The 25,378-nt window shown below is 40.2% G+C and overlaps 1 protein-coding gene across 1 annotated transcript in view; it reads right to left on the bottom strand.

Moving 5' to 3' along the window:
* LOC139729260 (ectopic P granules protein 5 homolog) overlaps positions 1-25,378 on the bottom strand; it is a 54,208-nt gene that overhangs the window by 17,539 nt on the left and 11,291 nt on the right. Inside the window, exons 9-33 of the mRNA XM_071640191.1 lie at positions 25,145-25,259; positions 23,960-24,068; positions 23,035-23,191; positions 22,470-22,658; positions 21,327-21,499; positions 20,478-20,629; positions 18,704-18,844; positions 16,800-16,964; positions 15,416-15,535; positions 14,483-14,820; positions 13,882-14,028; positions 12,789-12,906; positions 12,035-12,244; positions 8,766-8,996; positions 7,891-8,057; positions 7,262-7,549; positions 6,639-6,762; positions 6,038-6,173; positions 5,037-5,208; positions 4,225-4,315; positions 3,695-3,778; positions 3,111-3,253; positions 2,198-2,363; positions 1,484-1,678; positions 384-606 (exon numbers count right to left, since the gene is read on the bottom strand). Of these exons, the coding sequence (XP_071496292.1) occupies positions 384-606; positions 1,484-1,678; positions 2,198-2,363; positions 3,111-3,253; positions 3,695-3,778; positions 4,225-4,315; positions 5,037-5,208; positions 6,038-6,173; positions 6,639-6,762; positions 7,262-7,549; positions 7,891-8,057; positions 8,766-8,996; positions 12,035-12,244; positions 12,789-12,906; positions 13,882-14,028; positions 14,483-14,820; positions 15,416-15,535; positions 16,800-16,964; positions 18,704-18,844; positions 20,478-20,629; positions 21,327-21,499; positions 22,470-22,658; positions 23,035-23,191; positions 23,960-24,068; positions 25,145-25,259 (4,154 nt within the window). The remainder of the gene's footprint in view (positions 1-383; positions 607-1,483; positions 1,679-2,197; positions 2,364-3,110; positions 3,254-3,694; positions 3,779-4,224; positions 4,316-5,036; positions 5,209-6,037; positions 6,174-6,638; positions 6,763-7,261; positions 7,550-7,890; positions 8,058-8,765; positions 8,997-12,034; positions 12,245-12,788; positions 12,907-13,881; positions 14,029-14,482; positions 14,821-15,415; positions 15,536-16,799; positions 16,965-18,703; positions 18,845-20,477; positions 20,630-21,326; positions 21,500-22,469; positions 22,659-23,034; positions 23,192-23,959; positions 24,069-25,144; positions 25,260-25,378) is intronic.

Raw genomic sequence — 25,378 nt, forward strand, 5'->3', positions numbered from 1 at the left:
TTTTTCCAGTCTTCTTTTATACCTTACTTTCATTATATCTCACTAATGAATTTCAACATGCACATATCATCAAAATCTTATAGCATTAAAAGGACAAAAGCAACTTACAGGGAATAACAAGGTATCTTTTTATTGCAACTGATTACCAATTTTACAATCAAGAATTTCATGAATTTGTAAAAAGGTATCTGTCCTAAAGTGTTTCTCCTTGCAAATTAATGACTTGTAGCACTTAACCATTACAGGGCTCTAATAGCTGTGCATCCTGCCCCCTCCCCCCCCCCAAAAAAAAAGAAATTTACAGAGAAAACAAGAAAGATACAATCGCAAAGCAGTACTGATGAGTATGTTGTGTAACCGACGCAAAAACTAAGGCTGGATACCTTTCATGACGACATGCAGGACGTCGGCATAGTGCTGAGGGAAGCAGTGAAGGAACATGGCCCGGAGGTGGGAGCGGTAGACCTCGAAGTGGGGTAGGGGTCGGCCGTCGGGCTCCTCCCCTCCCAGACCACAGGCCATGAGGGCCTCCCCAATGACGGCAATGAGCTGGGAGCCAGAGCTGGGCGTGGGCCGGTGCCTCTCCAGCCACTGGGTGATGTCAAACTTGGAGGGGACGAGATACAGAGGAGAAATCATTCCATTGGTATTCATACAATGGGTTTAAGAAAGTGGCCAATCAGAAGCTCTGAAATGAGTCACATGTGCTCTCTTTATTTGCCAACTGTAATTTCACCTAGAAATGTCTGTTGATGATACATTTGCCTGTTTATTATATCCAGGCGTCACAAATTTGGTCACAAAAGTTGCGCAAGACTTAAAAGAAAAAAGTCATGAAACGATGCGGCCCGAGATTTTTACGTTACAGATTTATTGTGAAAAATGTCGGGGGGGGGGGGGTGTCAATCAGCCCCCCCCCCCCCCCCCCCCCCCCCCCCCGCCCGTCTTTTTAGGGTTAAACAGACTTTACCCCAACGACATCAGGAAAATGTCGACAAAAACAAAATTTCTTGCCTCAAGCAATAAAATTGTAGGAGAGAGCAAGGGGTATTATTTTAACAGACACACACCATAAACCTTCTCCAAGTAGGCTTCCATTACAACCTACCTGCTCATGCGCGAAGGGGGTTTGGTTACATGTGATCAGTGAGCGGTATGTAATTCTGTTTAGACTATTGTGCATGCATGTTGAGTGTATCAAAGGAATGTTACCTTGAGAGCATTTTAACAGAAAGGTTGCCAAGGTAATGACGGGGTAATGTTGGGGTAATCACCCTAGCTGGCTAGAGGAGAATTTGGCAAAAGTTACCGCAACAGTGTCCGAGCAACATTTTGCGGGGACCGTTTTAACAGGCAGGGTAAATAAAGATTGCCCAAAAGTTGTCACAGTAGCTCTGACTTGCAAGGCTCTGTTTAGACAAGGCTTAGCTGTCAGAATCAAACGGAACGTGCAAGCACAGTAGCAAAAGCTCAAGATACCTACCTTGGTCAGAAGCATAAAGGCAAGGTCCTGCATGTCGTTGCCCGTGGCCCGAACAACCTCCGTGTACATGTGGACAAAGGTCTCTGGGCAGTTGCAGGGCACAAAGTTGGGGGCAAGGATGCCCGCCAGCTTGTGATTGGTCAGAATCTCGTGCAGTAGAGGTTGGGCCTGCTCTGGATACGGCCGGACAAATTCCTGACCACGAAGAGAAAACAAACAAACAGAACAATCATGCTGCTGTTTGCAATATGGAATTACTGTTATATAATTCTATGATGATATTTAATAATCATGTTGATGTTTCACAATACAGCATATCATATAAAGCACAGCATAGAGCCAACTTCTATCACATTTTCTGGTCAAAGTTATTAATTCTTGTAAATCTAAATGAATGGTAATAAAAAAAAAAATGTATGAAAAATATATTGAGACAAGGGCATTGACATTCCAGAATCTCAACAGATTATTAAACATCCTTCCATTTCAAAAAGTGATCATACACATTTTTTTTAATGTTGTAATGAAATTTGTAATACTAACAATTTTGAATAAACTTCAATTCAAATCTTCATGCACTTAACACCAAAAACAAACACTCCTACAATCATGGACCTTTTAGGATGTACAGTTCGTTCCCAAAAAGATTACATGTACAGTATGGTGTACGTCATGGGAATATAAAAGTTTTGAGAGCATAAAGGCCATATGTACTTGTCCCAGTATCTCAATGCAGGAGGTGAAGAACTGGCGTGTGGGTGGATAATGCCGGCAGTCGTCATTCATCCGGTTGGCAAGGTGATAGAGAAAGGCCACGCCCACCTGCTTGCTGGCCTCACGCTCCCCGTCGCTGGCGGCTCGGGAGAAGTTGATCAGGTTTCTAACGGACAAAAAATTTCGCAAATACTTGTCATGACTTTTATCCTCCTTATTTGACAGTATAATCCAAGGCCAAACTATGCAAATATAAGTGATATACATGTGTATCTCTTTGTACAGTGTTTTGTCTTTTTTGGGGGTCATGTTTCATTTGGTGTCTCTTGGAAGGGGATGGGGGTTAGACCGTATGATGAATCAAAATGAGACATCTGCATTTGCAGGATCATGATGCAAAAACAAAACAAACTACAAATGTTGCTATGGTGACTGGTATGTCTCCGCCATAATGCATGGTTCCCCCAATAGGTCTAGAGTATGTCTTGACAATGTGAGATGAGTTTCACTTGATTGGTACAAACTTGAAATGATTTGTTTGTCACAAATATGTTACATGTTTACTTTACTTGGTCTTGTTAAGTGTCATTCAGACGGATGGCTAAATTGTTTAAGAGAGCAAGTATTTGGGAATTTGAACATTTTCACTTGGCCTTTGACCCTTGCCCTTTCCCCTTTGACCTCATGGCCAACAATTCTTATAATAATCACTTACTGGTAACATTCATTTTCATGACAATATTTCAAAAGATGTCTAAGTTACCCTGTCCACGAAACTGATCATAGACAGAAAGACGGATGGACAACCCGAATATATAATGCCTCCTTCGACACTTTGTGCATAAAAACAAAAACAAAATACCATGACCTTAGAAAATTCCACTCTAAAAGTGATCTGATGTTATAGACTCACGTAATGGCATTTTCCAAATGGACTGCTGCACAGCAGATGACTGGTGGAGGTGTTGCTTCAATCTCGATGGTCAGCTGTTTGTATTCGGCTCGGTTCTCGTCCAGCTTGCGCTTGACCGCATCACTCAACTTGAAAGCTTTGTGCTGCATATGTTTTCAGCAGAATGCAAGGGGTTAATCACTGTCATATACACACATCATAAATCATAATTGCTTTACCCATGCTTACTCACTTCTGATTTATTCTGTAGCTGGATAAAAGAAAAAAAAAATGCCACATCATTTTTCCTCATCATCCATGAGCATCGCTGATAAAAAACATAGTATCTACTCTGAATGATAATCAATTAGTGAATTAAAAATGAAATTTCTTTTATGCAATATAAACACTTCGTAATTATGGCAACACTTGCAATGAAAAGTGAAAATAAAAATTCTCATCTTCCTTCAATAATAGCATAGGATGTAAGTATCCATGTGATGTATTTCACTGCAGCTTTGTTTCAGTCACTTGTGAAAATTTTAATGTTCAACAAAATATTTCCACACATATTTTTTTTCTCGTTCACCAACACAACAGCCTACCCTGACAGCTATCCTGGCCGGTCCAGCACATTGATGTCGATGTCTCGATACAATCCCTGCCTTACAAGGTATCTCTAGCCGAGTCTAAAGAGAAGAACACAGTGAAAATACAATTATAAACATTTCAGAGGCCCTGATTATAATCACATATCATTTGAAGTTTGTTATGCACCATTAATGATCAAACATGACTTGCAAGCACTATGAAGTTTTCTTCTTCTTCTTCAGCAACTACAAAATGAAAAAAAAAAAATCAAAAGACGATTTAACCAGAAGGGACATGAAAATTGTGCACATTCATGCATACAGGAAAAAAAATGAAGAGAAAGAAATTTGATGAACAATGAAAGAATATCTCATATGCGTCTTCAGTGATAAACGGTGAAAACTTGAGTCACGGCCGAGGGGATTAAGTGGCACTCAACATCAAATCCTCATAAACTTTGCAAGACCAGTGCTGCTGCATGAAAATCTAAGCTTCACAAGTATCAAGTTTAATAGCAACTGATATAAAAAACACAAAGACTGACCTCAACTTCCGAGTTGTGGTAGAGAGTTGGCAATAGTTCCACATAGCTCAGATCCAAGGCAACATTGTAGCTTTCTCTCGTGGCAAAGGAGCTGCAAAAATAGAAGATACACAGTATGCACGTAGATGGAACAAAAAGCAATCCAAATCTATCATTTCAAAAAGCCCTGAGAAAAGGCTATTATCGAAAACAAAGCCTCTGGATAACTCTTTGGCATACTGCATATACCAAATGTTTCGCGAGGTTTTTTCTTTTCACGAATTTCGCAAGTCAGGTGCTATTCGCAAAATTAAAAACACACAAAAATAATGACTCTGATCCCAATATAAATGTGACACACACATATACATTTCTCTGTTCAGTACTGTACTTCACGATCGCAAATTTGACCACTTGCGAAATCGTCACAAAGTCCCGATTTGCAAAGATTCAGACTCACTAAATATATGGCGTATACAGTATTTGTGTGTGCTAAAAGAAAAACAGTATGGATTCAAACAACACACACACACACACAAAAAAAATACTGACGTTTCAAACAAACAGAAGGTGATTGCCCTGCACATTACTACAACCAATACTTAAACTCACTAACAACGAACACTTCACAGGTCCCGTATGAGGTTTATTGGAATTTCTTAATCTTTAAAAAAAAGGGTTAAGTAGTCAAATGAAAGTCAGGGAGATTAAATATGATGTATGTTTACAGGAAAACACTAAATAACCTTCTGACTTCCCTGAAAAAGACGAGGGCAAGAATGTTAATCAAATCACTGCAAATGGAGAACGTAGCTTGAGGCAGACACACTCACTTGGCATACTCCAACATGTCCTTGAGGTCTTCCTCAATGAAGAGGGCCATAGCCTGGTGGTCCACCATCAGATGCTCCGCGATGTCTCCCACAGGAGCCACCAGCTCTGGGACAGCTGGAGGGGGCTTGGGCGTGTCGTACTGGGACAACCTGGACAGGATCTGACTAGTGGCTGTTTCAGGGGAAAAATTTAAAAAGAAGCACACAAACAGACAAATGTATCATAAACAAACACTTTTAGGTGAAGTTACAGTTGACAAATGCCATTTTTAATAGTCAAAGTTCAGTTACCGACAACCTTTCATCAGGAGGGATTTTTATACCCCAAAACCTAATGAGTGCATCTATGCCTCACAAAGCATACCTTGATTTATAGGTACTGTGAAAACCCACTGTCCTTTCTAAACTGGCGATGAGGGCACCTGGGATGGACAAAGAACCCCAAAATGTAATGCCTCCGACACCCTTCAGGGTAAGGCCATTAAAAGACACAAATTTCAAGAATGAAAGAATAACTAAAATGTGCACAAATGTGATGCTTTGTGACCTTTACCCTCAAGTTGCCTACTGACTTTTTAACTCAGTTCTAGTTGAACAGATGTGAGTGCAATGGTGTCAGAGATCCTTTTTTTTGGGGGGGGAGGGGGAAGAAGCACTGACATGTTTGATGACACACAGAATGTATGGGAGATGTAGGAGAGATACTGTATAAGCCAAATATTCCGCAAGGTTTTTATTTCTGCGAATTTCGCAAATCAAGTGCTATTCGCGAATTTCGCGAATTTAAAAACATGCAAAAATATCAACTCTGATTCTGACGTGAATGTGACATGCACGCATATATTTCTCTGTTCAGTACTGCACTCCCCAATCACAAATTTAAGCACAAGAAAAATTGTCGGGAAGTCTGGATTCCCGAAAAATTAGACTCGCTACATATATGGCATATACAGTAGTACTCAGAAGGATGACAGCATCCTTAGAAACAAGACTGGTGTTACCTTCTATTTCTTGTTCTCCATGGTTGGTGCCCATGTTCTTGTAGGTGGGAGGTTTGGTGACCTGGAGCCACTGGGTCACCAGTCTGTCCACACCAAAATTCACTTCATCCCAGTCCACATATTCCATCCATGGTTCCTGTCACGAGATTACATCAACAAAATTATTTCCATAAGTACATATGGATATTTTTTGTTATCATGCATTGTACGTTTTGTTTTCTTTGAATCTGTATTGAAAACAAACATGTGTTATTGGAAATAAAATTTAATTTGAAAAAAAAAAAACAGTTTTAAGTTTTATTCACCACATGACAGATGCAACCACACTTCCTCTATATCATCAACTTTAGATCTCAAACTGAATTGGAGTAAACTCAGGAAATATCCTTCAAAGAATGCTTTATTGAGTAAGATCAGACAATATACACCTCTCAAAGACATAACTTGAACTATTCTTTTCTTATGAATGAAATCTCAATTTTCAAAATGAGATAAGCTTGATCCTGATAGCTGGTTGTTCGCTCATCTGCCCCACTAATGCGACTTTAAAAAAATGATTCCCCCACACTCCACCTTCTCCCATCCCCCCTTCATTACTCACCAGGTCCCCGTTGAAAATCCTGGCAAGCTTCTCTCCGTCATACTGCTCTGGCAGCGAAGGAAGGTACAGGCTGGCGTCGTGGAGCAGCGGTTCCTCTAGCCATAGCCCGTAAGTCTGGTACAACCTGCAAGTAGCAGTGGATACAAGTCTCAAGATTAACTTTATTTTTTTTCCTCTTTCTCGCTCTCTTGAAAGTAACACAAATATAAGAAAGTGACAAGTGCTGTGTCACTTTCAATACTAATTGTGCATCAGTACATTACTTGCCAGAAAATTATATTATAATGATAATAACCAAAGTCATCCTCCATGAAAATGTTTGCAGTGCTTAAATTTTTGAACAAGTCACCCCATAAAGCCGAGATAACCAGCCATCCTTAATGCAATAGCAATAAGTTTGCAGTACTCGAATTCTTGTACAGACATTTCATTAAGCGGCGATAACCTAAGTCATCCCGCATGAAATAGCAATATTCAAAGTTTGCAGTACATACACAGTGTTGTACAAGACATCTCACAGTATGATTTAAAGATGCAAGCACAGCTAAATAAAAAATTAACAGAATCTCTGTCGTTAACGTGCTGTCACTGAGGTATCGCAAAGACTTCAAATGGCCACATACTTGAGCAGTTTGGTCTGAAATTCTCTGTCTTGCCGATTGTCGAATTCCTCCCTTTCACTATAACTCTGTTCCAGTTCACTGCCTCCGTCCCAACTGGGAGCCTCCTGGTCCATCATGGCAGCCCTCTGGCTCTGCCTATGAGGGCGCTGTCCCTCTGGGTAGCGGCCCTGGCTGGCGTTGTGGTGGGCGTCCGCGGAGCGGGAGAGCTGCCGCTTGAGCTGCTTCATGAAGGCCAAATCAGCAAAGCTGTGGAAGTAGCGCAGTCCGATACTGTACCTCTCCAGAGTCCTGGGTAAGTGAGGTGGGAGAAATTCAAGAGAACAATTTAATGATACCATCAAATAGTAGTCATTCTGGGGGAAATAACAATGTGTGTAGCTTTCAGGATACCCATTTTGTTACAATACATATAGGAGATTTTTTTTTTTTCAAAAGAAAGATGACTTTACTGAGATTATCTACCATGCTTGACAATAAGTGTGTAACTTCCATACTGTCTATAATATTCTGTCAAAATTACTTTCTGTGTATATGTGTCGGCCAATTGTTGTTGCTTTTTCTTTTTCTCTGTTTTCTTATTTTTGTTCGGTGGGGAGGGGTAGGGGAGGAGGGAATGGAGGACCACTTACCTCCCGCCCATGTTCATTCTCTCGAGATAGAGGGAGAAGAACTTCTGCCAGATGACTGGGAGGAGAGGATGGTGGATGTTGGTATCCAGAGCCAGCTGGGCCCACCGGTAGATTGGAAGCTGGTTGACATTAACCAGGAAGCTGTTCTTCGTCTTCTGGCTCACCTTCTACCAGAGGATGCGGGACAAAGAAGAAGGAGAGGAGGAGGAGGGTAGAATGATGACGATGATGATGATGATGATGATGATGATGATGATGATGATGATGATGATAATGATAATGGTGGTGGCGGCGGCGGCGGCGGTGGCGGCAATGATGATGATCAGGATGTGGAGGACGAGGAGGAGAGGAAGGGAGGAAAAGGAGAAGGAAAAAAGAGAAAAAGAAGGAGGGAAAGAAAGAGGAGGAGTACAGCCAGAAATGGGTGATGACACAAGGAAGGAGGAATCAAAATTCTCAGTCATTCCTCCACATTTTTGTTTCAATGTTTACAAAGAAATCAATGAGCGATATGCATTGATAGAGCTGCTGATCTCTGCATTTAGAAAAAAAAAAAATCTGATACATGGTGTTAAGAACATATGCTACACAGCAATAATGTTCCCATTAACGTTTGTGACCGTTGCACATATTGGGAGTGCTAAATCAAATTTCAGAATCATATTTTCAATTTCAAACCCACATCTTTATTGGTTGAAGAATAGACATATCAATCTAGTGCCACTTTACCACACAAATTTGTTCCTCTGCAATTTTTTATTTTTTTTTGCTCATGTACATATGCATAGTCACATCTGCGACACACATACACACACGTACACACACACACTGAAGATTTGTAACTGCCTGAATAGAGAATGAAGAGACGCATCTACCTTGACAGCCTGGTCCGTTGTCATGGAGGGGTTGCCGTGGAGCTCCTGCGAGACCGCCTGGAGCGCCCCGCTCTCCTGCAGGAACTGGGTCTCGGCCAGCATGAAGGAGTAGGCCAGCCAGGGGAAGTCCTTCTTGTACTGCTCCTGCATGCTGGGCAGCGGGCTGGCCGAGGTCACTAGGGACATGACGGAAGACAGGAGGCTTGGCGCCTTCGTGCTGGACACCTTCTTCTGCGGGAGAAGGATGAGGGGACGGACACAGTGAGAGAGAGAGAGTCACTCCTAAGTTTTTACATCAGTTTTGTTTCAGTTTTGTTTCGGCGAGTTTTGTACGAGTAGTTGCATTCATACACTGGAGTTGTCGGCTTTGCTTTTGCACTGCAATGCAAAACGTTTGATCTGCTTATAACATTGGTTAACTTGATATAAGTATTGCCTGGAGCAAATTTTGTGTTTTTTTTCGACAGGGCCATGTCTAATATTTTTTTCTATAAACAACAACAACAACTACAATTGATTTCATTTGCCACCATTCAAACATGCCAACTCTATCCCAAGAGTTTGAAGAAAAAAAAAAAAAGAATCAAGTTGGAATGAAGAAAACAATAAAAAAAATCACTTGGCTGCAAATCAAGCACTTTGAATCTGAACAAATAAACGGAATGTGACACTGATAATCAGACTGTGTAGACATTCTGTGGAGAGGTGCATTGTGGCATTGAAAAAAAAAATAAAAATAAGCAGGGAAAATTATCAAGATTTTTTTTTTTTTTTATCAAGTGGGACTCATTTTCACATTGCATGATATAGTTGACCTTTTTGTGGTGTCCACACCCAAGAATTTACACATCGCACTGCATATATTGATTTTCAAAAAACATTCATTTCAGGAGTACATGAACACCACTATCATATTCGGGGGGGGGGGGGGGGGCATCTTTGTTTGTTCACGCGTTGCATGAAGGAGTGAGCCATTTTAACTCTTTGTTAGCTATGAAACAACTTGTCAGATTGCCTAACTCAACACTTATAGCCATGTTGATACATCAAAGTCCAGATTGCCTTATTCAATTCAAATCCATCACAACTTCCATCCCAAAACACCACTGATACAGTGCACAAAAAGATTGCCACTAGGGGACGATACAGGTAATCTGGTAGGTTGATGGGTCTTTGATGATGTTTGTAGCTGGTTAACATATAGTAAAGGGCAGTGCAGTGACACACTGAAGCTTGTGGTGGAGGTGGAGGTGGGGAGTCACAATGCACAATAAAGAAAGAATGTAGTCACACTCCTAATCCACTGTAGTTAGAGGGATAACACATAATGGGTGCACCTTGCTTGGATAGTTCAACATTTTTTTCTTTAACTCAAGGTCAGAGCCAATGTTAAGGAAAAAGAAAACTTTCACACTGTAAAGCAGTGGGTTTTGCATGTATTAACAAGGAAATGCTGTGAATCTGCTTAGACAATATGTCCATATCACGTTCACTCTTTCTCTTGCTCAGGAAAGTACAATTTTTGCTAGTCTTGGAACCTGCAAGTCTTCCGCCAGATAAAGCAATTCATGAACTGCCTTGCACGTTAGTACTTTTTGACAGAAAGTTGCTACTTATCAGATCTTGCCTCTTGGGGCAAAAAACTTGAAAGACTTCATCAAATGACATCTAAAAACCTCATTTGAAAATATGCCATTACATTAGTTTACTCACGGCTATTTCTCTGATCAAAAAATGTTACAATTTAGTATTGGGTTGTTCATGAAGAAAAATTTTTGAGCTTCAATAATATGATCAGTGCTGAAAGCAAAGTCAGTAATGTGCAGCATTGGTGGAAACTGAAGTTCTATAATGTAGCAGTCTTACATAATTAGATAACATGTCAAATCATAAAATCAACAGCATATGCTGTCTTAAGCATTAGACATATTCTGATGATTCTAATCAATGCATGAAAGTTAAAAATGAAAGGGGCGGATCCCTAAATTACAGGATGACAAATACAAAAAAAAAAAAAAAAAAATGCAATGCATGCAAGGCAAACAGGTGAATCCATTTGAAACATCATGAGGAAAACTTACACAAATAAAAACATAAGGGTGAAGTGGCTGGATGCAAATACTAGTAAAATGCTGTTATTTTCATCAGGATTTAATTTTCATGAATTTCACAAATCACTGCTGCGGAGTGAACACACAGGAATTAGTGCAATTACGATAGCCTCAGTGTCAAATAACAACATCTCGTGAAAAAACAGTAACAGCTTTTTGGTATGTAGGTTACAAAGTAAAGTCTGTGAAAGATTTAACTGACATGGTGGAAAGTGCAATAAAGAAGATCAGAAGCATTGTCTTGGCTACCTGCACTGATTTCTTGTAACGAAATGACTGCTTGGAGGGAACACGTACAAATGATACGAAAAAAATTAAGGTACTTTACAGACTGAAATCATGACATCACATTACATCATAAGCAGAACAAATGGTAAAGTATTACTTCCTCATATTACATTATAGGAGAACATGGGCTAATGTTTCATTTCTTCCTAATGTACATTATAATTTGTTCTTCTTCAGGCTGTTCAATTTAACATGATAAATTTGACATGGAAAAGTTCATGGTGTCCAGGAGGGAATCGCCCTTTGCAAGACTATGTAGCATGCAAAGAAGAAGAAATATGAAAGGGGTGGGAAACATTCCTTGGGCTTCCTACTGTAGTAATGAACTCGTGTCCACATGATATACATAAAACAACAACAACAAAAAGTATCTGATTAAACTCTTGTTTTTTTTGTTTTTGTGAGTGTGTGTGTGTATGTCTGTGTTTTCATATCCTCCTCACATGTCAGTTAAAGTTTAGTCAAATTAATTTCCTCCTTAAGTGCCAGAAATCATCACCACTGTCCACAAAAAAAAGAATTCAGTTGTATATAACCATATTCCCTGCCACAAACAGTTAGGAAGCCATTCCACAACCTCTTACGTCATGCCATGATACAGCACATACAGTTTTTTGTTGTTGTTTTTTTTTAAGCAGTAACATAGAATATTGAAACTATAAATTAATGGCAGCTTTAAACACAATCTGTGTACTGATCTTCAGAGAACATACTTAAAAAGAACTTTGCAGCATTTATTGACATCAACACCATTCTTTAGAAAATGTGAAAAACACAATGCAAATACATACATGTATGGACAGGTTTGAGGCACAATCAGTGTCTAGTTTTGAATGTTCAGCAGAAATCCACACTGCTTTTTCCACTCACCCTGAAATGCATCAGGAAGACTTCTTGCGTGAGCACACTGCTCGCCTTGCAACACACGAGGGCAGCCTCCAGCGTGGTGTCCAGCACCTGGCAGATGTCGTAGTTTGTGTGCCAGTTCTTGCAGGAGGTGAGGACAGTCAGCCAGAACTCCAGGAGGGCTTCTGTGGAACCGGGCGGGGCGCCGGGGGCCTTGGATGCCCTCAAGAGAGTCTATGTGGGGTATAGAGAGGGGGAAGGGGGAGGGGGAAAGGGGGAGAAAGGGAAAATAGGGGAGTGACACAGGGTGGAGTCATAGTGTGAATATCACCAGATTATACCCCCGGGAGTGACGTCACTTCGTGATTTATAACCCTTTCTTGTCTTTTTTTTTTTTTAATGGAATGAGTGCAGTTAGACTGTAGGATATGAACCTGCTTTTTGCAGGCCTAACCATTACTGATTCCAATCATAAAGTCAACTAGCTTGCTAAACACACCTCATATGTATATGCTTGCCCAGGGGAACATTCCATGAGAATTATTTTATCACACAATCATTCCATCAGATGAATAAAACATTATAAAGAAAAGAAGAGAAAAATCTTTAGATACATGTACATTGTACTTAAGTTTCTATGGATTCAATTCCTACTCATTTGTTAAAGTGATATAACTGGTACACCGCTTTTGATGGGAATAATACATATGATATAATGATTAACCATCTCCGGACTGTTCTAGAAACAAAACAATTACTATAGAAGGAGTACACATACTGCAATCATGCTGGAGAAGAGAGCAGTGCACTTGGTCTGGAAGGACATAGAGAGCTTCTGTAGGAGTCTGGAGTACTGCTGATCACCATTCAATATGGTCTCTATCATGGAGATGAATCTAAAGGAAAAACACAGAAGTACTGTAAAACGAGGAATGTTCGCGTGCAGTTTAATTTTGTGAATTTTGCGAGCCAAGATTCGCGAAATTAAAATGCATGTGAAATTTGTCTACACTATACGCATTGAATGGTAGAGGCAACTCGCGAAAGGCCATCGGCTCCAATTCACGAAAATTTCATGCCGCGAAAATATCGTGTTTTACAGGAGTTAATCGTCCACTAGTCACCACTTAAGAGACAAGTGTTTTTTCTCCTGGAATTACATTATTTTCACATTCTAATGCTCGTAATTTGATCCATGGTATGTTCTTGTCCATTTGGACAGAAGAGATTTTTTTTTTTTCTAAAGCAACTGATCATGATATAAAGGTACTGATTTTAACCTATGACTACTTCATATAAACAACACAACAAATAAATGATGTTGTGTTTACAAAGTATAATTCTTTAGAAAATGAAGCTAATGCCTTTAATACACATACAATTGGGCATATACACGGAAGCATACAGTCACAATTGCAGTTTTGCATTTTTGGGATTAATGCTTGTACGTCAAAGTAAAGCCTTTCAATTTCAATTCAGAGCACATCCTACATAAATATGATATAAGATTACTGGAGTTCCCCCTCTTGAATAGATATAGAAATGATTTGCTGTGAGACAGATCCAAAACTGTTGAGTCATCATAAAAGGCCATATGCAGGGCTGACAACCTCTGCAGATTAAAAACAAACTGGTGAAAAGAAAAAAAGTAACATATTTTGAGGGTAGAAATAATCTCGTTTTTGAACATGGACATTTTTCACATATAAAGCATGCTTAACCAAATTTCAGAAAAGACATATTTTACACCTAAAACATATTTTCTTCGTTTCTATTTTGATTACAATTGACACATTTAAGTCCCTGATATACGTGTAACATCATTCCACCATTAACTAATAATCCCCCATAACAAATGGAATTGTCCGTACTTGACGTTGGTCAGCAGGTACTCCTGGTGCCCCGCATTGATGAAGGTTGGTACCACTTTGCCAATGAGGGGGATGCACATCCTGTGGCAGCCAGAGGTGACGAGGTTCTGCAGGTACTCCAGTCCCTTGGAAAGGAAGTTCTCAACACTGCAGAGATTAAGAATATGGTTGCAATATTGAAATCATTTAGGATGATGAGTCTCCCTTCATGACACAGGAATTGTAGGAAAGTTATCAACCTCTTCCTGAAATGACACGACACGACAAACTTTGTGAGTGTGCCTTTAGGTTCCCGACTGAAGTTGTTCCTGACAATACAAAATCCTTCCAATGTCTTGCCAAAAATGGCAACATTTGACAGAATGCCTCACTGGACACTAGGAATAGAAAGCATTTTAAATACTAACGAGAAAAGCTGCACTTAAAAGCTCCTTACAAGGTCCTTAAGGCAATTTTTTCCTATAGATTTTGATGCAAGAGTATGTACTGGTCTTTTGACTCCAATTTCGTTCATATTTCTACAGCCTATCAGAGGGATAGGATGGATGGGACAAATGACTGATTCTAATCAAATGGAGGTGATGAATTAATTCCAACTTACTCATGACCAGCCTTGGTCATTGCCACTGCGATGTAGCAGGCCAGCGGCGTCTTGCTCTCCAGGGCTTTGTTGACAGGGTACAGGAGGGGGTCGGACTTGAGATCTGGGGGGCAGAACTCGCCCTCCCTCCGCCCCTCTTCGTCCTGGAGGAATCCTTGTCCTTCTGCAGACTTTGAGCTCTTGCTGAGCGATTGGCCGCTTGACGCGCCTCCCACTGCTCCAGCGGCAGGGAGGACTGGGATTGGCTGATCTTGGGTGTGGAGGCGGAGCTTGTTGAGTATGTCCCAGCACCAAACGTCTAGTTGGACAACGTCCCCCAGCACAATGGAAATGCCCCACTGGGTGAGAGAAAGCAAATATGAATAACATATATTTATCAGAGACAGTCAAGCACAAAAACATGTATCTCTCAATTTTCGCAGTTGGTCAATCAAGAATTTGCCCATGTGCAAACACATAAAGATATGCGTTTTCTCTCAGGTACCACATCACACTGTTCCTGTCAACTTTTCTCTACTTTTCCAACATGCTGAGCAGCATGCTTATGCACTACAACATGTCACCCAATCATTTCATACTTTGAGTATAAGAATAGGACAGTCAACTCCATGTCAAGTGTGCACGAGTTGCCAGGAAGCCGAGTGGCCGCCTGCGGCAAGAGTGGGGGTTCATGTGGGGGATGCCCCTTATACTTCTCTCTCACTAATGATCCTTCTGCTGGTTCACCCAAAACAATGTCGCACATGTGAACAAATTGGCTATGTCTAAGAATAATTTTACCCCAAATGGATCTAAACATGTGTCAATTCTACCATGGATGTCAAGATTCAACTTAAGTCAAACGATTTCTCTGGTCCCTTTGGATTTGATTTGGATAGACTGTATCAGAAAACTAAGCTGCACTGCTGCAGGGAAAAGTGATATGCCACTCACTGATAGGGTGGAGGCGATGAAAGCTCCCTGCTGTCTCTCCATGATGTGCTTGCTGAAGGCCTCCATCACCAAGATGGCTACTTTGCGATGGAGATCGATGTCCAGCACCAGCTCATCTTCCTGAAATGTGATCACAGGATGAGAAAAGATCACGCCACATCATGAACCTTTCATTGATATATCACAAGCCCAAGTAACTCTCAACTTGGCTGTCATGTAAGTTTAGCAACAGTTTCTTGTGAATGCCAGAAGTACTACACTGAGACAATGCAAGAAGTACTACACTGAGGGGAAAAAAAAGATAAAGTTTATCAGCCTTTATTAATCACTTCTGCAATCCGTCGTCATTCTTCCATTTTCCCTTTTATTTCCTCCCACTTAATCCATCAATCTTGGTTTCTCTCACGATCCTACTCTGTCATAATCGCAAAAGAATCTTTGCCCTCCTTCTGCCAAACTAATTTGATTGCCTCCTCTACAGGTTTCTCCTGTACATTTATGCCTCCATCTTTTATATCTTCGAAGTTTCCATTCCAAATTTCTCCTCATCTGTTAACAACTGCTTCTTTCCATGATAAACTTTTCTCCATCTCCCACATTGTCAACATTCTATGGAGGAGCTGTCGTGGTTCAGTAGATAAAACCATGGACTATCAATCCTGAGGTTCCTGGTTCAAATTCCCCAGCAGCAGTGGTTGTGCCCTTTTAGGCAAGGCACTTTATGTTCATGTCTTGTTCTTTCAAAGGGGCTTTTTGATCAAGTGCCCGAGAGCATAGAACTCTCCTTTATTTCTTTCCACATTTACAATATAATAAACAGTTAAAAAAGACGAAATATAACATAATTCACACATAATACACAAAGGGATGACATAGGTCATCATATAACAAAGTGGTAACAAGTCAGACTTTTAAAGAAGTCAGACTTAAAAAAAAAAAAAAGAAGAGAGAAGTAAAGTAAAGTGAAAGAAAAAGGTGTCCCGTAAAAGCCTCAAGGGCTTGCAGTGATGGGATCACCTGACTATAAGGAGTTGGGAAACACGAAAAGTGACTTAAAGTCACTGCCCCCATGCTTGCTTGTTTACAAGCTGTCATTGCTTTCACAGCAGCAATATAGGAAAGAAATACAAATCGATTTAATATCAGTCACTTTTCTCTCATCCTCCACTGAGAATCCCTCTTTCCAACACTTTAACTCTTCCCTTCTGCTATCCATCTTGGCTTATATCTCTCCTTCAATCATAATGGACTTTCTCTTGCCAGATCCACCTGTTTGGTTTTTTTTTTGCTATGTGTGTGTTTTTGTTTTTTGTTTTTGTTTTTTTGTGGGGGGGGGGGAGGTTGGTGTTTCTAAGTCCTTCCCTTTTTTTTTCTTCCATCTCACCTGCTCATTGAAGCCCCAGTTGAGTTTGGAGAGGATGAGGCGAGCCAACTGGCTCTCATTGGAGTCTGCACTGTTCTCCAGCAGCCACGCCCTCAGGACCGACATGTCTGACTGGGACAGCTGCCAGAGGTGGAGGGGCAGCTCCGAACACAGGTAGAGGCTCATCTGAAGCATCGGTAGGGATAGAGAGGGGAATGTGCACTTTTGGTGAAAGAGCCAACTTAATCCTTTACATGCCTAAGTGCTTAGCTCTTGATACCTGCCAAGCTTTTTGCATCAGCATTCAGTAATTAACCAAAACTTGACCCAGTCATACAGATAGATTATTAAGCCCATCCAGGCGTAGCAATGTGCCTCAGTCCAGTTGGAAGGCCATGGTGACAGAATAGGGATTACAACGATTGGGTAATCTGTATTCATCGACCATAAGTTTCAACCTGAGCTAATCACCACAGAATGTACTCCGTCATGCATGCCAATTGCTGTATAAAGCACTCAAGCATGTGAGTCAAATGGCAAAAAAAAGTACAGTAAGGGTGAATTATTGACCTTTGCAAGGCCCTTCCTTGCAGCCTAACACATTACATCATTGTAGTTGTGTGGATATGATATTCTAACACACACCCACACACACACAGAAATTTCCTCTTTTTTTTTTCTGGCTGTGAAGATTCATAATTCTCTTCTGTCATCAAAGATACCTGAAAAAAACAAAATATTTTGTGTTTTCCTCATATTCAACAGGACTGGTATGAAGTAAAATACCTATCAATGAGCAAGTCTATCTTTGAAGTGTAAAAGTAACTAAATCATATGAGGATATTTCTCATGTAATAGAGGCTACATGTTTGACTGGGCTGCATAATATGTCTTTCTCATGTTCAGGTTTCTTTACACTCTATTTATCTTGTAGACTAAATCCTAAGTAGCTCTAAAACTTGCATTTCTACTTACAATACTTTTGACTCTCACTTGAAATCCATGAGACAAGGCTGATATGACATTTGTCTATCATCCGTTTCCCCATGATTTGTTACATAAATGCATACACATGACATTAAAGGGACTGTACAGTTCTTGTTGAGGTGAGGATTTAGCTTTTAACGTTTTGCGAGATATTCAGAAACCACTCTATGAGATGTCAAAGAGCATTCACTTCTAAGGGGAATCAAAAGTTTATTCGATGAAAATCGGTTTTCAAATGACTGAGATATCCAAAAACAAGGTGAAACAAAGAGATCCTAATAAAAGGCATGGCCTGTCGCCTTTTATCATTATCGCTTTTTTGGATATCTCAGCCATTTGAAAACCAAGTTTCATCAAATAAACGTTGAATCCTTCTCAAAATTACATGCTCTTTCATATTTCATAAGAGGTTTCTCATTATCTCACTTAGGAATGTTACAAACCTGAATCCTCACCTCAACCAGTACTGTACAGTCCCTTTAAAGCACAAGAACAAAGTGTAAAAGCATCTCTTTTGAATGTGGACCTCTATGTGTATTACTATGCATACGTCACACCCTTATTTGAATCCACCGCATGAGTCAATCCCAAGATTGATCAGTCAACTGTAAAACACGATATTTTCGCAGCATGAAATTTTCGCAAACAGGAGCCGACGGCCTTATTTGCAGCATGAAATTTTTTGCGAGTTGCCTCTAACATTCAATGCATATAGTGTAGACAAGATCTTTAGCGTGCATCTTAATTTCGCAAAACTCGGCTCTCGCGAAATTTGCGAAATTAAAATGCACACGAATGTTCCTCATTTTACAGTAATGAGGACGAGCTGATTTTGCTAAAACAATGCATTTCCCATACACACCTGCCAAAGTACATTCAAGACTAAACTTCAACAGGCAAACTTAGGAGGGTACTGAGCAAGAGGAAGGCCGACTTACAGAACCAATGATATCCATTGAGGACTGGATGAGGCCAATGATGTTGGTCAGAATAAACGGGTGGGTCAGAGCCATCCCGGCCAGCAGTTCCCTGCCCACTTTGGAGCAGGAGTCCCTAGTGTGCTTGTTTAGGTATGCCAGCTGTAAGAAGTTGTTAGGACAAAAAGGATATTTATATAATATATAAATATATATTTATAATTTACAGTCCCGCAAGGGTCTGTAGGTGGACCACTTCTATTCTCACTATATCTTTCAAGGATTAGACACATTTTGAAAGACACGACATTCAGTATCACTGTTATGCAGATGATATACAAATATTTGTATCCTTTTCACCAACCAGGACTGAACTCACTGAAGCTGTAAAACGATTGGAATTATGTATTGATGATGTTAAGGCATGGATGGAAAGAAATGGTCTCAAATTTAATGACAGTAAGTCAGAATTTATTCTGATAGGATCCAAACAGATGTTGTCTAAGGTGAATTCTGATACATGTTTTGTTAGAATCGGCAATAGTAATATCAAGCCTTCGAACAAAGTTCGTAATCTTGGTGTTGTTTATGATGCAAATCTGACATTCAAAGACCACATTTCATATGTATCCCAATCTGTAAGATTTCATTTGCGTAACCTGGGCTCAATTCGGAGATATTTAACTAGATCAGCAGCAGAAAAACTGATGCATGCTCTTATTTCGTCTCGTCTAGATTTCTGCAATTCTCTGTTTTGCAGTCTTCCACAAAAAGAACTCAGTAAACTGCAACGTCTTCAGAATTGTGCCGCTAGATTACTTACTTTCAAGAAGAAAACTGTGCATACTACCCCAATACTTCGGTCCCTACACTGGCTTCCTGTTGAAAAACGTATTAACTTCAAGATTCTTCTTCTTGTTTACCGTACATTGCGCAAATTTGCCCCTGTCTACCTTCAAAATACTCTTCATCTTCACCAACCACCACGTAATCTACGTTCATCAAACTCGCTAAAATTACAGGTACCTCGAATCAAGCATAATTGGGGGGATCGGGCTTTTTCATATATGGGCCCAAAACTATGGAATGGCCTACCAAAATCTCTTAGAGAAGTATCTTCCATTGATAGTTTCAAAAAGAATCTCAAGACGTATATTTTTAATTTGAATTGACAATATTGTATGCCTGTATGTAATGTATGTGTACGTATATATTGTTTGTTGGTTTATAATATACATTTCAAATACATAATGTGCATCAATGAACAAAACACATACAAATATTATGTAATTAATGCTTGATATAGTCAATGCAGTATAAAAGCTTCTCATTTGATAGTTAGAAATATAGCTTTGAAGAATCAGGTTTATACAATGGTAATGGCTTATGTCCGTGGTCTTTTGTGTACAAGCCACTTGAATCATGCTTTTCGTCTTTTCCTATGTTTTTCTGTCTCTAGTTGCTCAGTACATCTCTCTGTTCACTATTTCATTCACTCATTCATTCATAGCTGCCTCTTGTGAGGGAGACTGCCAAAGTAGAAACATAAAAGGCAGCCTGCGTTCATCTCTTCTTTGATGAAAAAGAGTCTTTTGAAGGCCAACTGTTGATTGCTTGGTCCTTTCATCTTTGGTTAACCCTTTCTGTGCCTTGGACTTTGGACAATGTGTACAACCATATTTAAGGGGTTTTCTGTGCCAACTGGCACTCAAAGCCGGAATATGTAAGGGTTAAGCTGGATTTGCACTAGAGAAAGCAATGATAACAAGGAGAGTGGGCCCAGGGAAGCTCTCACCTCATAGACCTCGGTGGTGATGAATTCCACAAAGTCCGCCTCCTCTTTGCTCCTGGCCGAGGCCATGTTGGCAAATGTGGTCAGCAGATAGATGACCTCCGACATAGGCATGTTGAGTAGTTTGCTGCTAAACATCTCCTTCTTAGCAGCATCTTGGTGAGCAGGAATAAAAAGAAAACACACAAACACCAGATGTCATCTCTCTCTATATCTTCTATAAAGTATATCAGAATCTACTTTACAATGTTCTGTGACATGGCAGTGACAATTAACAAGTTTTGCTTCCTTAAGTTCAATTTATTGATGATTGAAGGAAGCCTGGTATTGAAACTACTGTAACTATGAAATATGACACTTATCATTCTTATGACTACATGGAAGGGAGCCTTTTTCATTTCCTGTAAACATTATCAGTTAACAAAATGGTTGGAACTATCATTTAAAAGCCATCAATCTTTAACAGTGATGTATGGCCACTTTCCTTCTTTTCATTTCTTTAAAACCTAAATCTTCTAAATCTAACAATGCATTCATCATCTCACTAACTTATTTACACTTTGCTTGATCATATCAAGTGAGTCATCCTACAGTCTGAATCTTCTATCATCTTCATCCAATGTTGTCATACACTGCCAATCCATCCATCATCATTCATACTCTTCAGGCATATCCACAAATCAGCTTCCTTCCAACCAAGCACTCTTCAAACCATTCTTCCGTCAGACCAGTTCCCTGTCCATCATAAAACCAGACCCACTACTCTGTCTTCGTAAAGTCTGCTCATCGATCCATCAATACATGGACTTTCATTATGACATAAAGAGGATGATCACTCAAATTATCCCTTACCCGATAGATCCCACTTGTATTCCTCCAGCTGGGCTCTCCTGCTCGCATTGATGGAGGAGGAAGATTTCAGCTCTCCCTTGCTGGAGTGATGCAGAAACCATAGCAACCGCCACATCATGTGGGGTGAAAGACAAGAGTACGGCATGTCTGCCAGGAATTGCCAGGTGCCCAGTCTGATGAGAAATGAGGACATTGACACAGTTCCAAGAAGACAATGAAAACATCATCTCTGATAACAAAGTTACAAGAGTTAAGTAATGCCGCACGCTGAACTCAATATATGTCATCATCTGTTTCATAACCAGGCATACATACACTTGTTCTTCATATCAGCTCATGCTAATTTTATTGGTTCTTCACCTCTCTTCAATGTCAACTCACTGTGCACCAAGCAGTTTAGAATGGAAATTATTGATTACCTCACCCTGCAAATGACAAGGTCGATACTGCCATTCATGATTTCAATGCACAGAGGTGCATACCATGATTTTATTACAAACTTCATGCTGAACTCACAAAGGACAGCAAGCATGTTTTTCCCACTTCATCATCGTGTTTACCTCCCTTCAAACTAATAGAAACATTGACCAGTCGTGGTTTCATCAGCAAATTGCTTGCGTCATAAGGACATTAGCATAAATGACTTTGCAGCTTACTATTGATTTATTAGCACCATTGACAGACTTGACTTTTGCAGCACTAGCAGGGAAAGATATGTAAGAGCTCAGAAAGTTCATCACTTGAAAATGAACCCCTGTAGGTTGCTCACTGACTCTGTTGGTGGCAGTAAAACAAGCTACTATCATACTGACTCATGTTCACTTAGAAAATGGCACAGTACACCGATGTGCCAGGTGCCACTAACCACAGTCGCATTGATCTACTTTGGGTATCCGTTGCAGCACAATATATTTTTCTTGTAGCGTAAGATACAATACATCCAAGATTTTCTTGGAAATTTTTTCTTCTTCTCAGTGCTAAAAGTACGGGTGCTCCTCACACAAGATTTTATGGTACAAATGTATATGAGATGAAATGATAGTATCATCACCTCATGAGTCTTCTACAATACAAAAAAAAAAGTACACATTTTTGCATAGTCTTCATTGACATCAAGACCTTGACCCCTCTCCAAAACCTCACCTTGGCGAACTCATAATGCACTGTACTGCCCTGAAGAACATCTCATCCACCTCCAGCTGAATCTGCTGCAGCGAGATTGCCTTCTCTGGGTCGTCGGAGGGGAGGGTCGCATCCTCTGCATCACCGCATACCTCGGCCCTCCAGGAGTGGTAGTTGGTCCACTGGTTGGCCACATATTGCACGGTGTGTCTGCGCGGTAGGTTAAAATACACAATAGCATTTGTTTATCACTCCTACTACAGAAGAAGTCGCTGGAAATTTGTGTATACGAGTCCAATTTCCCACCATCCTACATCCATTAGAACACACTCATGTGCCATTCACAATTGCTTTAACCCTAATACTACCGAGAGGGGGGGGGGGGTCACTATGCAAGCTTTCAAACACATCTTTTGTGATGAAAGAAAACCATCTGTATTCACAGGAGATCACAGTTCAATAGGTTCATCACTGGAGATGCACTGACTTTAACCTAGTAGTTCTATGGACTATTCAAAGCCCATTCTTAGAGTACTCTAATACTGGTGAAAAGCAGGCACGAAGAAACGGGGCCCAAGTCTCATACCTGATAAGCCGCCCGATCCTCTTCACGAACTGTCTGTACCGGGAGCGGTTGAAGGTGCCGAGACCCGAGCGGAAGATGTCGATGAGGGTGGAGCTGAAGGCGACCAGCCTCAGCATGTCTTGGCTCTCCACCTGTTCGATGCTGTACGCCCTGTCGGCTGTGTAACGTTGATGAGGAAAAAGGCAGACATTACCATAGGCATCCAGATTTACAGTGGACTCCCAGTACAAGAAAGTCCCCAAGACCGGCACTTTTCTTTCGTTATATCGAAATTTCGTTATAACCAAACAAATGAACAATAAAAAACAGAGAGCGGATAATGTTGCGGCCTGAATTTTTACTTCGTTGTAACCGGAATTTTGTTATAACTGTGTTCGTTATAATGGGAGTGCACTGTATACTGTCTTGAACTCGGCCACAATTCGGTTTTGATCCAATTGAAGTCTACATGTATGCATCAATGCTCAATAATCATCTATAGTCTACAAAGAGAGTATGATTAAAAGATAATAAAAATTGATGATAATGCTTATGTTAAGCCTGTACTTACTAAACAAACAATGGGAAGAAAAAAAACTACAAGCAATGACCACAGTGTCATATAACTAAACAGCCCTGTTGAGGAATAAGCCAGTGACGTTTTGCATTATAATTCATAGTAATTTATTACATGACACCACAAAGAATAATCTATTTTGAATCTGTGTTATGAAAACCAATGATTGATACACTAAAAGAGAATCACAAACTTTAGAAATCTTGATGCATGTGTTGTTTGTTTATTCTTTATGGGGGAGGAGGACAAAAAAAACAGCAATAAACTAAACTAAACTGGAATATTTAGGTAAATGACATGTTGACCCTTTTTTTCCCATGATTTTACTGCTCTAAATAGTAAAATAAGTAGCACAGATGGCCAGCAAACCTGTGGAATCCACCCGAAGAATGTGGCTGAACATTTCAGTGAAGGGGAACTGGGCAAGGAGCTCCACAAGGTCACCCTCATTTAGCAGCAAGGAGTGAGATGATTCCTCCTGGAGAAAAACGGGATGCAGAGAAATGACATTTCATTTCATCTTATTCCATTTCTACTTTTTTTTTTCCCCAACAGATATAAAAACATTCATTCTACAAAGGGAATCCAATGGGAACAAAATGGTATGAGAACGACTACAATCTTATAAAATTGTGATATCATGGATCATCAATTTGTAAAACACATATCATTTCATACTCACGAGAAGAAAAGAAATGGGATTGATTTAATTCAAATCAAACCCAAATAAAGTCTACTGCCAATCTAGACAAACTAACCCACACAAAGGAATTTTGGAAATTATGCTAGAAGGCTGAAAAAGAAGTGTTTCACCTTAGGGCATTATACCTTGTGCTTCATTACAAAAGGGGGAAGTTCCCAGCTGGAGAAATGTGCATCATCCTCACTCCTCGAGTCCATGAGCAACACTCTTCGATCATAATCTTATGCCCTCATTAACAGGCTACAAGATGTGTCTTTATCTTTAACACCCTCACATTTACCTATCACATACATGTATAAGAGTAAGAGAGATGTGGGGGGGGGGGAGAATGTTTTGCTCAAATGTTGATGTACAAGCATGTAGTGTGGGCATGAAACCAATTTTCACCTCTTGCTAGTCTCAAGCCCCGATAACCAAACAGTCCCAATTTATGTTCTAATGGCTCCTATGCAGACATATTGCATTTTTCCCCCCACTGAATCATTAGGTAACCTCAATTAAAATAATGATTAGTAATTTCAAAACAACATTGCACTTGATGGTAATACGCTGTGGCAACATGGGGATACATCTGAACAACATGAAACAGCATTGTTAATGGAGGGCACACAAATCCTCCATGTTTTTTGCATCAATTATAGACAACTGAAAGGCTCCTTGACGGATTTTTCATCTGTATCACAGAAGTGAACTATACCAAAAATAAATCACATAAAATCACATTTTTGTCTTAATATGAGTATTTAGTAAACATGCAAATTTCCAACATGCAAATTGCTCATCAGATCTACATGTCTACTACAGAAATCAAGTCTCAGCATGAACCATCGGGGAGTCATGTCCAAACTCACATCTTCTGCATCGACGTCTTCATCGACAAGTGTCCAGTTGATGGTAGCATCACTGTTTGCTGATGAGGGGCTCGCAGACAAGACGGTCATTTTGGCCAGGTATTCCTCTCGGTAGCTGCAGGTGAGAACGTGTTGTATGCATTGGTGTGGTCATCTTTAGTATCATTCATATTCATGACAGAGATTCCTGAACACACACACAGTCATAATCATTCATCACCATGTAGGCAGGGC

The sequence above is a fragment of the Diadema antillarum genome, unplaced genomic scaffold (assembly GCF_040938485.1).
Source record: "Diadema antillarum isolate AM-2024a unplaced genomic scaffold, OU_Dant_1.0 seq00000231_RagTag, whole genome shotgun sequence".
NCBI classification, from domain to species: Eukaryota; Metazoa; Echinodermata; class Echinoidea; order Diadematoida; family Diadematidae; genus Diadema; species Diadema antillarum.